The sequence below is a fragment of the Myotis myotis genome, unplaced genomic scaffold, assembly GCF_014108235.1.
Source record: "Myotis myotis isolate mMyoMyo1 unplaced genomic scaffold, mMyoMyo1.p scaffold_m19_p_12, whole genome shotgun sequence".
Classification (NCBI taxonomy): Eukaryota; Metazoa; Chordata; class Mammalia; order Chiroptera; family Vespertilionidae; genus Myotis; species Myotis myotis.
In genome coordinates, this window is record NW_023416316.1 from 15,304,093 (window position 1) to 15,320,775 (window position 16,683).

A 16,683-nucleotide genomic window follows, 5' to 3' on the forward strand; every position below is an offset into this window, starting at 1 on the left:
AGAAGCCTGAAATTGAGTTGGTTTGAGTTTAACATTTTTGAGTTTAATGGAATTAGCTTCTACAAATTCTTGGGGTCTTAATGTACAAGATATTACAAAATAGCCAAGACATATATTTCACATTTAATAAAACCAAACAGTCTTAAAATGTAAAGAAAAAGTGGGGTAAAAAATTTTCCATTACAAAATTGGAAAGTCACCAATGCATCCTGCCACGGGACTAGTACCTACCTCTCCATTTGTGCCATCAAAGATGATTACACCGAAGCCGGGACGCAAGCTCTCCCCACTGACTTCATTTCTTTACACATCCTTGCTCCCTAACCTTGTGGCAGGCAGTGAGCTCAGCATGTCCTCAGAGCCAAGAGAACAGGAGAGGAGCTGGGGGAAGTTCAGGAAGGAACACTTGCCTCTGCACTACAGCCTACTGCTCTAAAGTTAAGTAAACTTCATCCCTATTCATAGGTCAAACTAAGGCTCCACAAGTTTAGCTACCTTGTTCCAGGTCACCCAGCCAGTAAATTGTGGAGGACTTTCAGTCAAAGAAAGAATTATACTCTTGAAGTGCAATAAGACATTGGTTTACATTTTTGGGGAGACAGGGAAACATTTCAATGTCTCTATTCTCACACTTAGTTCTAACCTTGAGGCTGTGCCATCCTCCTAGGGGGCCTCTGTCAATGTCTGGGACTGTCTTTGATGTACCAATAAAGTGGGTGGGTTGTGCTTCTGGCTTTTAGTACTCTAGAGGTCAGACATGCTACAATGCTGCAGATAGTTCTGCACAACAAAGTGTCATCAATCTCAAAATGCAGTCTTCTGTTGGATAACACCAGAGGCTCCTCATAGGTTCAGGAGGTAGAAGTGGTGAAAGTATTAACTCCCTCTGGCATGAAGTCAGAGGAGGAGACGCAGTGACCTGTCAAAGGGCAGTATAAAAGGTGGCGTGATTACAGCTATGCACAAGTCATGCTGGCTGGGCTGGTCTTTGGCCAGTGTTGCCAACATAGTCGATAAACCCAATGAAGTCTCTTCATAAGGTCATACCGAGACACAGCAGGATCCACCACTCACAAGTGGGTAACCTTGAGCAAGTCACTTAACTTCTTTGAGCTTTGTTTGTAAAAAGAGAACTCCTAAGATTTTGAGGATTAAATGAGATGTCCGAATGTGCCTGGCGCAATGTCTAGCCAGGGAGTATCTTGTTAAGTGGTGGCTATATTTATCTCACCATTATCATAAAATGACACACTCGGTTTATGTTCCTCAGCTAACCCCTTTCTTACAGTATCTCCAGTGAAGAAATGTGTATTCCACAAGACACTTGTTTTGCCAAAGACTTAGATAGAATGTTTTCACTCAGTTGCCACCTCGAAATCCCTTGGACTCCCCACTCCCAAAGACAAGGTTAATGGGATAGAATTTAAACTTGAAAAAACTCAAAATTTTAACACATTATACCCAAATTACACGCTAATACACTAATGTTCATTATTAGTTTACACATACTACAAAGGTAGTATTGAAAATAATTTTTTCATGACCAACTATGGAAGAAATAGTGTCCCTTTATAAACAATAGTGCAGTACCCAACAGAGAGCAGGGTTGAGAACTCAGAAGCTTAACAAGTACACAGGATATGCAACAATTTGGTTATAACTGAAACCAGATTAAACATTTAGCTATATATCACACAATCATAGCTTGAAAAATAGAGCTAGACAAGCTACACTCAGCCCCTCTGGACTAGCAAGTGAAGTGTGTGCAACACTTCAAGGAGAAGCCATCATATAAGCCCTCCTTGAATGCTCTATATACAATCTTTTCTTCTAAATTTCTATATTTTTGTATGAATTTACTTTGTACTTTGAGTTTAGTGACTGTATATTTGGGGTGGAAAAAGGTGAAGGCAACAGCTGGGTAGCCAATGAGTAAAAGTTAAGTCCAGATCCTGTACAGTTCACTGGTAGTGGGGCCCACAATGCAATAGCACTCTCTATATTTTTTTAAATGATTAACAGAGTGCTTATTAAGGGAACAGAAATTGGAGTAATCATATTTGATACATCACGTTGTATCTCAACCCAAAAAACAGGGACTTTGATGAACCCAAGGCTGAGATTCAGAAAAGACTTAACTATGCAAAATAATTATTTGAAGTATAGCTTTCAAAACAGGATTTTAGTCTGTAGCAAATATGTAATAAAAGTCACAGTTGATGTTTAATAATACCCTTTAGGGATTTTTTCCAGTTACCTTGACATGAAGGGTATATCCTCTAAATAACCAATAAAAAGGAGTTTGCACAATAGAGACATCATGTTAGCTTTCTAAAAATTTCATTGAATCTTGACACAATGGTCTAGCTTTGGGGTAACACGAAGGATGCCAAACATCAAAGAAAAATGGAAGACATTTTCCAATGAGGCAAATGTTCAGTTCTGAGCTTCCTGAAGCTCCCTGATGCAGGTACATTCCAAGTGAAGTCAACAGGAAGAGGTAAAATCTTTACTGCATAACTCTGAGCATCGCTGTGGGTCTACCTCTTCACCTCCCATTCTCAGGGCAGAGGAAAGGTTCTTGCTCTGTCAGGCGTTAACCAGTATGTGGTGAGATGTGCCTCTTGACTCCAGGGCTCCTAGACTGCAGTCCAGCTACCTTGCTCTCTGGGCCACAGGTAGTCCTGAAGCATGTACCATGTAACAGAAAGCCAAGTTTCTAGAATTAAAAATGGAGCTAGCCACAATCCTGAGTGCTATGAGGAAGGCAACAGGGTATTCAAACAAAAGATTAATAAAAACAATTGTCTACATAGTTACTGGCAGGGCTTGAAGATGACATTAAAATTCAAGCATGAAAGGGGTTCACCAGCTCCCAGGAACTGGGCTGTCTGCTTGGAGTAGGGGCTGACATAGAATCCAATGTACTGAGGTAACTGGCAACAAACATGATACAACAAAATGGCTCTTAAGGGAGAGCTTGAGGTTGGAGTCCTTTTTCTAGGGTCGTGCCTATTCAGCCATCCAGAGCTTGAAGGTCCTGTCATATGAGCAAGTGGCGATAAGCTGCCCATCAGAAGAAATGTCTAGGCCCATCACTTTGCCTTCGTGGCCAGCCAAAGTCTTCAGTGGGGACCAGCCTGGATGGGTCCAGATCTTGGCTGTGTTATCATAGGCACCAGTGAGCAAGAAATTCCCATGGATAGCTGCAAGAGAAAAGTGGAGTTGCTTAAGGAATTTAAGTATTCAAAAGAGCTTAACAAAAGCACAAAATTCTTCCAGGACATACTATTTCAAAAAAGAAGGTATTTCTACATTCAGAAAAACCCAACACTGATCTATATTCCTAACAGGTCTCCAGGAAAAAGGGACAACTGCAGGGAAAATTAGGGAAACAATATTATTAAGGTTTTTTTTTGCTTTTTCAACAACCAATTCAGAATAATATTAAGGATTTGTTGAGTATGATTTCCATGGAGAAAAAGATGCAGTAAAGCACTCACGAAGTCTTTTTTACTTCCTAGCAACAAGCACGCTGTGCCACAGTTCTGTCTGAAGGTAGGGCAGAGGGAAGGAAATGATAATCTGCTTCTCTGACAGAGTCCAAATTCTCTCCTGTTCCCCCTCCAAGTTAAGCTACAGCCTGGCCTGCATTCCATGAAAGTGCAATCTGTCTTTCTCATTATTCTAAAACAGGAGGAAAGCTTACGCTCAAATTTGACACCAGTCACTAAGTTCTGATGGGCGGGGATGGTATAGATGCAGCGCCGCTGTCGAAGGTCCCATACTTTGCAGGTGTTGTCACCACTGCCGGTTGCAATGTGGTAGCTGTGGATCAGATGGTAGTATCCAAGTTAGAAACAAAGAGTACTTCCTGACCAAGAACCCTCTCCACCCCATCATTCAATGAGCTTATTTTACCCATTGGGGGAGAAATTTATTCCATAGATTTCCTTCAGGTGCCCTTCCAGGAACATGATACAACGTCCTGTACGCAGGTCCCAAACTCGACCAAATGCATCCAGTCCCCTGATAAAATAATTTACAAATGAACATTTTTAATCCAGTTCTCTGTGGAAGCAGCTATACATAAGAGGTGAGACTACTGAGCTGCCCCTGGCTATGTGGAAAAAGCCTTACCCAGTGCCAGCCAAAGAGCCATCTTGATGGAAGGCAATGTCATACACACCCATGCTGTGGCCTTCCTGATGCAGGATCTCCTCTTGAGCTTCCAAATCCCATAAGCGCCATGAGCGGTCATAGCTAAGAAACACACAAATATTCAGCCAGCATATATGTATTCAGTTTCTGTAATGTGCAAGGTATTATTATTAGTTATAGCTTCAGTTATGCTTCTGCAACTACTTAGAAAACAAGTTATTTTCTGGCATAAGCAATCTATAATAATAAAAGCCTAATATGCTATTTAGACCAGACATCCTTCCGGACGTCCTTCCAGACAAAGCCATGGGGGGCAGGGTCTGAGGCAGAGGTGGTGGAGATCCCTGGCCATGGCAGCGGGTGGGGACCAAAGCAGAGGCGGCCGGTGCGACAGCGGGGCCAAGGCCCTTGCACGAATTTCACGCATTGGGCCTCTAGTGTCTCAATAACTAAGCATATCTGTCTTGGGTGCTAACTGGAAAAACCATGACTTCTGATTAACCTATTTTAAGAACAGAATCCCCTAAGAATGGCCCAGCAAAGACTCTGTTGCCTTCTTTCTTCCCCAATTCCACTTTTATGTTCTTTCATTCATCCAGCGTTGATATATTTACTGGGCCCTAAATTCATGTTGGGGATACAAAAATCAATCATAGACAAATCAATGGAGTAGAAAAGAAAGAGAAGAAATAGACCTACTCATATATGGTCAAATGATTTTCAATGAGGGTGTCAAGCAATTTCAACAGGGAAAGGAAAGTGGTAGAACTGTCTGTACGTGGAAATAAAGATAGGAAAAAGTTCATTTTAAAAAAGAAATAAAGCATCTGAAAACTACACAAAAGAGAATATACAAATGGTAGTAAGCATATAACAAAGTACTCAACACTAATAGTCATTGAAGTAACAAAAATGAAAACCATGAGGTTTCACCACACATTTGCTAGATTGGGCAGAATGACAGGACTGACAAAACCAACTGTTGGCAAGGAGGTGAAGCAATCAGAATTCTGGGAATGTAAAATGGTGCAACCATTTTAGAAAACCCCTTGGAAGTTTTTCAAAAGTTAAATACACATGTACCCTATGACCTACCATTTGCGTTTGTAGGTATTTATTTAAGAGAAAGGAAAGAAAAGCATGTCTACAAAGAGTCTTGTCCAAGGATATTTATGGCGATTTTGTTCTGATGAGCCAAAACCTGGAAACAGCCCAACTGTCCATCAGTAGGAAAATGGATAAACTGTCGCTCAGTAATATAACTGATTACTCCTCAGCAAGAAAAAGGAACTACTCATACATACAAACAACGTGAACGAGTCTTTCATTAAACTTATAGAACCAGAAAGGGAGACCAATTTGAAGCAGAGATTATAATGTAAAAAACCCCACAACGCCCCCCCCCCCAAAAACAACACCCCAAAACAGCAAACACAGAAAACAAAACACACACACCTCTAGTGTTGGTCAAGAAAGAGTGAAAATTTTAGTTTTCTGGACAACTAGTGACTTTAAAATTTACTTCCTAGCAACAAGAAGCTTGCTGCAATTTAAGAGCAAATACACTTACCTCTAACTACATAATATACTCTATTCTGATTCACTGACAATAAAATCCTTGAAGATCTCTGATCTAAAAATTTACTTGGCAGTTAACCATAAAGGGTTAATAAGATGTCATAAGCCCATCTAAATATATAAAAGCCTAAGTGACCGTCTGGTATCTATGATGCACACTGACCATGAGGGGGCAGATGCTCAACGCAGGAGCAGAAACCACAGGCATGGAAACATGGAACAGACTGATGAATCTCAGAGGGAAGGGGGGAGGGAGGGAAGAGATTAACCATAGATCTTATATGCATACTAGAGGCCCAGTGCATGGATTCGTGCACCGGTGGGGTCCCTCGGTCTGGCCTGTGGGGATTGGGCCAAAACCAGCTCTCTGATATCCCCCAAGGGGTCCCGGATTGCGAGAGGGCGCAGGCTAGGCTTTTAGTACAGACAGAACAATAGGAAGGCTTACCAGGTGGTACCCAGGAAACGTCCTGATGGATGCCACATTACACGGGCCACCCGTACTGTATGGCCTTCAATATCTGCCACTGGTTCATCACTGAAAAGGAATCAAATACACGTGAGTAAACTGTTCTATATGCATGTAAATAAATACTCATTGAATTTATTAACTGTTGCATACAGATGCACCAATTTTGTATTATTTGAGAAGCCAAATTATAAACACACTTGTAATTTGTTAAAACTTTAGGTCTAAAAAGAATTTGTCACTTCCCAAGGTTTTAAAAGATTTGGGACTTCATGTGCTCATAGGGCAAAACTGCCTATAGCACTCCTTCTACCTGAATTCACTATGTTGTTAAACTCTGAAGGCTATACCACTTTGGGTGACCCTTAAATTTTATTACCCAGTAACTACAGAAGGAAGATCTGAAACACCAGTGAAAGAAAATAAACAAGAACCCTAAAGAGGGCAATGAAAAAGAGAACTTTATCAATGTGCATACATAGAAGTTATCAAAGTCCTAGGGCCGTGGTCGGCAAACTGCGGCTCGCAAGGCACATGCAGCTCTTTGGCCCCTTGAGTGTGGCTCTTCCTAAGCCTTAGGAGTACCCTAATTACGTTAATAACAATATACCTACCTATATAGTTTAAGTTTAAAAAATTTGGCTCTCAAAAGAAATTTCAATCATCATACTGTTGATATTTGGCTCTGTTGACTAATGAGTTTGCCAACCACTGGTCTAGGTAAAGGATGATGCTATTGGAAGGAAGACATCCCTTCTTTAGCAATACTGCCAGACAGAATCTCACTTTCCCCTCCCCTGTGGCTGTTTGCTAAGAACCAACATGCTGTCAGAATGTTATCTTTAGTCAATCTACCAAACACTGCATTTCTTCAACGTCAATATATTGCACAGGAAGTAAAATGGATCTTTCCAGAGTAATGGAGCCAGGAAAAAGTGGCCACTATGTTAGAGGCAAAAAATCAAGTTCTAAAGTTGACAAGAAAAAGCCTGACACAACTCTGATGAGAAAAGGTGTAAAAAAAAAAAAAAAAAAACCTCTATTTTTTTTAAAAAAATATGTATTTTTTATTTCAGAGAGGAAGGGAGAGGAAAAGATAGAAACATCAATGATGAGAGAGAATCATTGATAAGCTGTCTCCTGCACGCCCCACACTGGGGACTGAGCATGCAACTGGGGCATGTGCCCTGACTGGGAACTGAACCGTGACCTCCTGGTTCATAGGTCGATGCTCAACCACTGCTCAGCACCAGCTGGGCTCTATTCTATTTTCTTTTTAAAAAAAATATATTTTATTGATTTTTCACAGAGAGGAAGGGAGAGAGATAGAGAGTTAGAAACATTGATGAGAGAGAAACATCGATCAGCTGCCTCCTAAACATCTCCCACTGGGGATGTGCCCACAACCCAGGTACATGCCCTTGACCGGAATCGAACCTGGGACCCTTCAGTCCGCAGGCCGACGCTCTATCCACTGAGCCAAACCGGTTTTGGCTCTATTCTATTTTCATAACAAGTTTCCTTGACTCCTAGAGTACTCTGGGGTTAAACATCAGATTTTCGGGTTCTAAGAGCCAACCAATCAACTATTTATTTCAGTGATTTGAGTACAGAAAGAACAGTAATATTCACCTGTCAAGGCTCCAAAGTTTCACAGAACCATCAGCAGCACAAGAGGCCAAATTGACATCTTTTTGGTCCAAGGAAACAGTGGATTTCGGATGGAATACAATTGCTCCTACATTTGTGTTATGGCCTGAAGGAGGGTAAGAGATGAAAGTTAAAGGGTTCCTACCCTCTTATAACTTACGTGCAAATACAGACTATGATGAACAACAGAGGTTATATATCAGGGAAATAAAGACCTATAGAGTATTAAAATAACAATTGAAATATTTTAAAAATAAACAATTTAAACTAATATTTAAAGCACATTAATAAAAGCAAAACACAAAAAAGACTTAAGAATGTGAAAAGCACACAGATTTAAATAACATTCTAACTCACCTCGAAGAGTGTGAAGGAGGTTGCAATCAGGAACAGACCAGAGCTTGCAAAGCCCACTCCTATCAAATACAAAGGAAAGCATCTCAGCCAGGGTTGGTCTGGGAAGGAAAAGGTACCTTGGTAACATTACAATCTCTTTTCACCCCCATTAAACTTTACAGTGGCAGACAGAAAGAGAATAAAAGGCTTATTATTTGAAGTTTTATAGAAGAAAGCTAGATTTAGTTGTCATGCAACTAGAAGCCTCTACTGGGCTATAATTAATACATACAAGTTGCTATTCTCCTTAACTTTTGGGTCAATTTGTGAGGGAAAGTAGGACAAATTAAATTATCTGATAATAATAGCATTAATAAAGATACTATCTCCTTAAATATGAATGGCATTTTGCTGCTTACAAAATATGTAACTTTCTTTAGACTTCTTTTTAAAAAATTTTTTGAAAAGACTTTTTTCAGGAAATTTCCCACCAATTTCTCAAATGATCCTTATTAACAGACCTGTGAGGTACGTAAAATAGGAATGATAACTTCTGCTTTATAATGAAGGTAACTGAGGCTTGGAGAGGTGGAGGTATCTGTGTAGGTCCTCGGCTTTCTCCTGAACCACGGTCTCAACTGCTGCCTAGTCAAGTAGTTCCTGTGCATACAATGTAAGGAAGTTTCCCCTCTTATATCTAGTGGGCCATGTCCCACAAAAATAACTAAATAGAACAAAATAAGTTATCACATCCTAAGAGTTTTATGCAAACATGGTGGTAAGTAGAAAATAAAATAAAGATAGCTCATTCTGTGACACGCTCCAAAATACTAGTGTCAAGAACATACTGCTACATGTCATGATCTCTGGGGTCCCTTGTGAACACTAAGGACTGTTCACAAAGACTTTACTGTATAACACATTGGTAGAGCAGTAGCATCTCTAGTCTGGTGTGATCAAGAGAAGCAGAGCAAGAGGGTAACATAGAAATAGACATCTAAGACATGCTAACTTTTTTCCTGAACCTATTCCTTATTTAGGAAAAAAAAAAAAAAAAGTCACTGTAAAACGTAACTTACCAACAAGCTGTAGCCAGCATTTTGGAATTGGGACTAAAGTGACAGTAGGAGATAGGCCGATCATCCCCAATTTGACTGCAGAAATTATTCAAAGACTTAAAAAAACACACAACATACAACAATCATTAATAGGCTAACCCAGGAGTTGGCTTTTCCACTATAACAAAGCAACTTCACAGTTTTAATACAACCCAAGATTCTTTTATACTTTTTTTTTTGGCTAGGAGATACTTATACGGATGAATGAATGGGTCAAGGCATATCTGAAACTGCAGCACACGGTCTTCTACAGTCTTAGTATCACTAGCCCTATTGTCAGCTAAATATAAAGAAGAAAACCACGGAGAGATCTACAGTACAGCTGTGACATCCTAAAGGGAAGAATTCAAGAGCAGAACCACAGGCCTCTGCTGAGCACAAAGTACAGTAGGTTCCTGCCATCTAAACAGACGGCAACAGTGTAAGCAGGGAGGAATAAATCTAGCTGCCTTACCCTCCTAGAGGTGGCCAAAAGGGAAAATCTAATAAACATATAAGAACCTGTAGGATATTGAACAACTGCCAACAGCATCTTACCCGGAGAGATTTGTGCAGCTCTTGCATCTGGGAAGTCCTAGTTGTTTCAGGAATCTCTTTGTGGAGACGGGCCTCTTCCAAGCGTTTCATTGCCCTATGATATGCAAACGTTACCATCATGAGAGTAAATGGGTTTTAGATGGGGGGTTTACACAGTATCTGACACTCAATTTCATTTAACAACCAGTCATTATAAAGCAGGTCCTCCGTCCCTGAGAGGAAACAAGAATATGCCTCTTTCTCCTAGAGGCTCTCCTCACCTGGGCAGCGAATAATTAGCAATCCATAGTCTAGCAACCTTCAGGGTGTTTGGTCCTTCATGGTACCAGGTTTGCTGATACTGAAAGTTAAATTAAGAAAAGAAATATTAAGCCTGAGCATTCCTGCCCCCATTCGTAGCTGTCAATTCCCTATTTTAACTGCCCAGAATAAAGGTGAATTAGTTCAGTAACAGGATGAAATCAGGCATGTGCTTCTACTGTTTCTTTCTGTGAGGTCTTGTTAGATGGCTTCTGGTTCCGTTAAGTTACATGAGGAATGCTATAGTTCTTTCCTGAATGGGAAACTCACCAATCTCCACTTACATCTACACAGAAACCATATACTATTGCCAACAACGATTCCTGAATGGTACAGTCTTCAACCCTCCTACCTCCAATCCTAGCAAAGCAAACCACTGAAAACATAAAATGAGAAAACTATCCCATCTCTTTCATATTTACATTGCGAAGGTAAAGACGTATTTTACCTCTTCTTTGGACTTCTTAGATTTCTCATCATCTTTTTTAGTTTTTTTTAAGGCATCGGTACCGACCACTGAGAGGATATTTCTTAACCTGTAACCAGAAAGAATGAAATTTAAACAGAACTGAGGTAAAAATTTAAAATGTACATCTAAGAAGGGAGCGAGCTCCCCTATTCTCTCACCATTCAAACTCCAAGCAACCTGCTTTGAGATCCAAGAGGTCATGCCTAAACTTCCAGTATGATCTCCTTCACTCAATCTTCAAAATACTCTGATGAGCCATAAGTAATTACCCTAATCAATTCAGAGTTAACTAGCTCCAGCACAGCTACCAACTGGTCTGTGCAAACAGCCAACCCTCACTCAATGTCACATGTGCCAGATACTGACTGAAGTGCTAAGTATACATCAAAGACTAAGAAAAGTTTTTTATTTCAAGTAGCACAGTCTTGGAGGTGAAGTGGGAAGGGGAACAAAGTAACAGGAACTATAGAACATTGTATTACTTATTACTTTTTTAATGATCTCTTTCTTTTTAACTTGACTGCTGAGCTTTCATATTTTAGCCTAATAATATTTTTTAAAAATATATTTTATTGATTTTTTACATAGAGGAAGGGAGAGGGACAGAGAGTTAGAAACATCGATGAGAAAGAAACATCGAACAGCTGCCTCCTGCACACTCCCCACAGGGGATGTGCCTGCAACCAAGGTACATGCCCTTGACTGGAATTGAACCTGGGACCCTTGAGTCCGCAGGCTGACGCTCTATCCACTGAGCCAAACTGGTCAGGGCTGTATTAGTTATTAATACAGTGGTAATTACAGGATGCTAAGGGGGAACATAAAAGGAGTGCTGCCCTAGTTGGTTTGGCTCGATGGATAGGGTGTTGGCCTGCAGACTGGAGGGTCCAGGGTTCAATTCCGGTCGGGGGTACATGCCTGGGTTGTGGGCTCGATCCCCAGTGGGGGACGTGCAGGAGGCAGCTGATCAAGGATTCTCTCTCATCATTGATGTTTCTCTCTCTCTCCTTCTCTGAAACCAATAAAAATATGTGTGTGTGTGTGTTTTTTAAGAAGGAGTACCTAACCTAGGCTTGGAGGAAGGATCAGGGAAGGCTTAATAGAGGAGGTGTTTGCCTAACTTGAGTCTTCATTTAGTCAGGTCAATGGGTCAAGAATGCAAGAGGATTGCTGAGGCAGAGGGTTCAACAAGTGTAAAGGTCTGGAGGTAAGGAAAGCATGCTGAGCTTGGAATCACAAACAGTTCAGTACGGCTAGAAGAAACTGGTTTTCTTCCCTTGTAGTTCAAACAGGCCCAGCATTGTTATATTTAATGAATCCGAGATAAAGTTAAAGGTTTTAAAATGATTAAAAACACGAACTACGCAAACCAAGAAAAAAATGATGATAGGGAGAGACAGGACAGTGAACAGAAAGACAAAAAGAGGACCTCATAACCACACAGCTGCCTGTCACTAAGAGACTTTGCAACTTGAAAATCATAAGAGATTATCTAAGGACAGTGCTCCTTTTCAATAATATCCAAAACCCACTTATTATGTTTTATATCAGCGGTTTTCAACCAGTGTGCCACAAGAATTTTTAACCCTTTGCGCTCCAATTTTATTTTTGGAATTCAAACAGTCTGGTCCGAATTGGAAGTCCTTCCTCTCTTGGTTGCAGTAGTTCCCTGGCGGAAATTGCCAATTAGCTCAATCACCAACTCAGCTCCATGTTGGACCTGCTACTAGCGCCTGGTCTGTCAAGTCAGCCTCGACGTTGGAGCGCAAAAGGTTAAAACATGCAATACCTGACTATTTAGTCAGGGCACTGACCTCTTTTCCCTTAGATTGTCAAATAAAAAAATGACAATAGCCAACACAACAATAGCCATCTGATATGAATGAATCAAAATTATACCTATTTTTCCTTTGCCAGATTGGTAAAAAATACATTTTTTGGTGTGCCACAAAATTTTAGTAATTAGTTTATGTGCGCTGTGAGATGAATTGAAAATTGCTGTTTTATGTCACTGACAAGGAATGCATTTGTTGTCTAAATTTTCAAAGTTTTACTGCAAATGGTTATCCAACTCAAAATTCCACATTGGGGAGGGGAGAGGAGAGGAAAAGGGAGTATGCTAACACCCTCTTCACAGTTTATAAAGAAAAATTAGTAGTGGAGTAAAAATTGGCCTTAGACTGAGGTTATGAGTTAAACTATCTAAACACAACTTAAGATACTAACAATATCTGAGACATTCTATTAAAGTTTTTGCTATAAATAACAACTGAAATTTGGAACTAGAACCCTGTGATTAAAAGAGAAAAGAGTATTTAGAAAGGGCACCTTTCTCTTCTTTCAGCAGGACCCTCTCCAAAAAGTGTGATAGGCTCCCCCAAGGCTCGAAGGCAAGCCTTGACCTCTGAGTCGTCTGTGGAAACATTGATTTGCCGGGCTCGCTTCCTTCTCTCAAACTCGGCTAACACTTCGGCCTGTCGCTCACTTATGTGCTCTTCAATTTCAAACACTTCCCCTGTAAAAAGAACAGGCAACATCAGCATAACCATCAGATTTTCTTCAAATAGGGAAAATGAAAACATTTCTTACATTTGGATTTTGTGTATGCCCTTAGTTCAAGTTAAGGGCATCTATTACACACTTTAGTTTACTGTTTCTCAGTTTATTAACTTATGCCAAACAGAAAACTAAATGACACAGCTTTAAAAGGCAGCAAAATGGTTCAAGCCATCTTGTTACATTTGGCAACCTTATCCTATATAAGAAAAGGCTAATATGCAAATCGACTGAACGACCAGTCGCTATGATGTGCACTTATCACCAGGGGGCAGATGCTCAATGCAAGAGCTATCCCCAGTGATCAGTGCGCTCCCATAGGGATAGCGCCGCTCAGCCGGAAGCTGGGCTCATGGCTGGTGAGTGCAGTGGCGGTGGCGGGAACCTCTCCCGCCTCTGTGGCAGCACTAAGGATATCCAACTGCAGGCTTAGGCAGGGAGTGGGCCTAAGCTGTCAGTCGGACATCCCCCAAGGGCTCCTGGACTGTGAAAGGGCACAGGCCAGGCTGAGGGATGCCCCCCGCACCCCCGCCAAGTGCAAGAATTTCGTGCACTGGGCCTCTAGCACCTATATAAACACATAGCTTAGATTAGATAAAAAAGTAGAGTATGGAGCATCTTTAGCAAATGAGTTAACTAGGACTCCTATCCAAAAGACATAATAAAAACATTATATTAACACTTGTCAAAGCTACTCTCTAAAACAGTCTCAGTACAGAGACACTTACAAATGAAAGTAGTAAATTGGAAATAATTCCCATGAAAATGCTATTCCTTGACTGCAAGGCTTTCTGAATAAACTAGCAGCTAGTTTAAAAACTCACACCAAATACAAGTTCATTTGGATAAAAAATGGTAAGCATAGTGGTGAAGCAGTTATGTTTAAATCAGCATAAAAGGCTAAAGAAGTCACTAAAGTACATGTGTATAGAAAAAAAACACGTGGGAGGATCAATGAGAAACTTGACAGAAGTTCTTTCTGCAGAGAAGTCTTCATTTTATACTGTTTGAATATATTACAAACACTGCAAGTTAATTTTTAAAATATAATGGGCCACTAGTTACTGACATAGAAAGGTATCCTCAAGAGTGAGAAGTACAGATTATAAAACAATCTGTATATCATGGCTTCATTTATGGAAAAGAAATTCTATATTTTTATAGGTTTGAATTCTTGGAAAGATATAGACCCAATTAATAAGGATTAAAGGTTGTTCTACTTCACACATTTCCACATTTTTTTTCAAAATGATATATATGTGTGTGTGTGTGTGTGTGTGTGTCCATACACACACTTGTTTTCATCCTCACCCGAGGATATTTTTTTTTATTGATTTGATGTGAGGAAGAAACATCCCATATTTGTCCAACCATGAAACGAAGTCACAACCTTCTGGTGTATGGGATGGGACGTTCCAACCAACTGAGCAATTATTTTTGCTCAGTTTGCCAGAGCATTATTTTTATAATTTACAAAATATTTTGCCCGGGCTGGTGTGGCTCAGTTGGTTGAGCATCATCCTGTGCACCAGAAGGTCCCCAGTTCGATTCCTAGTCAGGGTGCATGCAGGAATCAGCCGATCAATGTTTCTCTCCCCACCTCTCCCTTCGTCTCTCTAAAATCAATAAAAACATATTTTAAAATTTCATTTTGGGAGAAAAAATAAATGGAAAACTATTAACAGGAGATTCCTGTGAACCACAGTAATTCCAAACCAATGCCAGAACTGTGCTTGAGCTCCAGAATAGCTTCCCCCAAAACTTAACTACTAATAGCCTACTGACTGAAAGCCTTACCCACAACATAAACAGTCAATTAGCGCATTCTTTGTGTTATATGCATTATATACTGTATTTTTACAATAAAGGTTAGAGAAGGCAATATTAAGAAAACCATAAGAAAAATACATTAGTCTTTATTTAAAAATCTACATAGAAGTGGACCCACACAGTTAAAAATATGTTGTTTATGGGTCAGCTGTACACACTGAATAACTCCTGGTAAAATTCCTAACAATTCATGAGAGAAAAACTGTTCAACAGGTTTTAAGCAAGAGTCTCTCTGGATGATGCTAAGCAGAGTAGGCAAAGTATGACCATTTACAGATATCAGTTTAAAAACAGAAAAATGTTGACACTAAAAAACTAGTGATAATCTAAGTTTAGGAAGGCATTCATCGCAGAAAATTTGAGCACCACAGACAAAGAGGGACTCACAATTTGCATCTTACCAGAGGTTATGTTAATATTTCCTGCTTCAATTCCTGCTTTAAGTCCTTCTTTTCCCAAAATCCCAGATTCTCCTTTGGCCAGACGCTCCCTCTCCTTCTCTTCCAAACTTCCGTAGTAGATGTGTGGTTTCTTCACAACAGGCGCGACTAAGTCATCAGGTGCCTTGGTTTTGGTTGCCTGCTAAATCAAAGACCTGGATTAATTTACGGCTTAATCTCAGCCATTTATTATGCTTCCCTAAAGAACAAAGCTCATCTTGAGCTTCAGCTGCATTCCCTCCCTAAAGGAAAGAACACGGAGGGCACTTCCGTAGACGTTCGCCTGCCAAAGGGTCTGGGGTTCGATCCCCGGTCCAGGGCCGTTCCTGGGTTGCAGGTTAGATTCTGGCCCTAGTCAGGCGCGTGAGGGAGGCAACCAGTAGATGTGTCTCTCTCACATCGATGGCTCTCTCTCTCTCCCTCCCTCCCTCCCGTACACTCTTTCTAAAAATGAATAGGAAAAAATGGTCCTGTGTGAGTTAAAAAAAAAAAAAAGGTGTCTTCACGGATGGGGCGGGAGGAGTGGCTGTCCAGTATCTCAGGCAGGAAGAGGCTGATAAAACTACTTAATTTCTGTTGGCGCTTTTCCTATCAAAGGTTTGCTTTGGAGCATGTTTAATTCATCTGGCTGGAGTGCAATCCCTTCTCGGGTTTTATGGAGCTTCCAGGGTTCTTGCTCATCACAGGGGAAGTAGAAGGGGTGACTGAAATAACCACCCCGATGCGAAGGGGGAATGTTCCTATGACGTTAGGAGGCCTCATTACAATGAACAAGTCTGACAATGACGTCAGCCTTGGCCAGGGCGCTGCTCCCCTCAGAGCTCCGTTTCTGGACCCGTCGGAAGACGCACTGACCGTTCGCGGCTGCACAAGGGGTGCACATGGGCTCCAGCACATGAAAGCGCTTAGGCGTCAGGAAAACGGAGCCCGCTGAGCCCAGACGCAGGCTCGCAGCCTTCCTCCTCGGCCCTCCACGGACTGAGCCCGACCCCTCGAGGCCCCGTCCCGCAGGGACCCCCAAGCCCGCGGTGCCCCCTGCCAGGGTGAGCGGAGATCTGTACCGTGGAGGAAGCTCGTGTGGAAGCCATGCCGGGCTATGGAGCCGCGAAACCCCAGCCACAGCCGGGCTCTGCTTCCCAGACAATCCACCGCGCGCCCAGCCGAGCGGAACTGCGTCACCGACCGGAAGTGGGTCAAGAGCGACGCAGCGTCCGGGGCGGCGTGGAGCACGCTGGGAAT

General features: G+C 41.3%; 1 protein-coding gene across 3 annotated transcripts; it reads right to left on the minus strand.

Annotated features, from left to right (window-relative positions):
• Nucleotides 1–1,552: 1,552 nt before the first annotated feature.
• Nucleotides 1,553–16,628, minus strand: PRPF4 (pre-mRNA processing factor 4). 3 transcript variants are annotated; one of them, XM_036329970.1, is made up of 14 exons: nt 16,506–16,628; nt 15,406–15,583; nt 12,947–13,133; nt 10,598–10,685; nt 10,110–10,189; nt 9,850–9,943; nt 9,274–9,368; nt 8,216–8,274; nt 7,841–7,964; nt 6,188–6,277; nt 4,141–4,263; nt 3,922–4,029; nt 3,710–3,828; nt 1,553–3,206 (listed from the first exon to the last, which is right to left on the minus strand). In XM_036329970.1, the coding sequence occupies exons 1-14, from the start codon at nt 16,530–16,532 to the stop codon at nt 3,013–3,015; spliced, it is 1,566 nt and encodes a 521-aa protein (XP_036185863.1). In that variant the 5' UTR covers nt 16,533–16,628; the 3' UTR covers nt 1,553–3,012. The 3 variants fall into 3 exon arrangements, with proteins under 3 accessions (XP_036185863.1, XP_036185862.1, XP_036185864.1); XM_036329969.1 differs by having other exon boundaries at nt 15,406–15,586; nt 16,506–16,619; XM_036329971.1 differs by lacking the exons at nt 9,850–9,943; nt 10,110–10,189; nt 10,598–10,685; ... (1 more) ...; nt 15,406–15,583; nt 16,506–16,628 and having other exon boundaries at nt 8,216–8,313; nt 9,274–9,351.
• Between the last annotated feature and the right edge of the window lie 55 nt (nt 16,629–16,683).

Coding starts and splice junctions, on each gene's coding strand:
- PRPF4 (XM_036329969.1), bottom strand. CDS start 16,532: ATGGCTTCCACACGAGCTTCCTCCACG. Junction 7,965..8,215: donor CCTCCTTCACACTCTTCGAG/GTGAGTTAGAAT, acceptor ACCCTCCTTCAG/GCCATAACACAAATGTAGGA. Junction 6,278..7,840: donor AAACTTTGGAGCCTTGACAG/GTGAATATTACT, acceptor ATTCCTTTTCAG/TGATGAACCAGTGGCAGATA.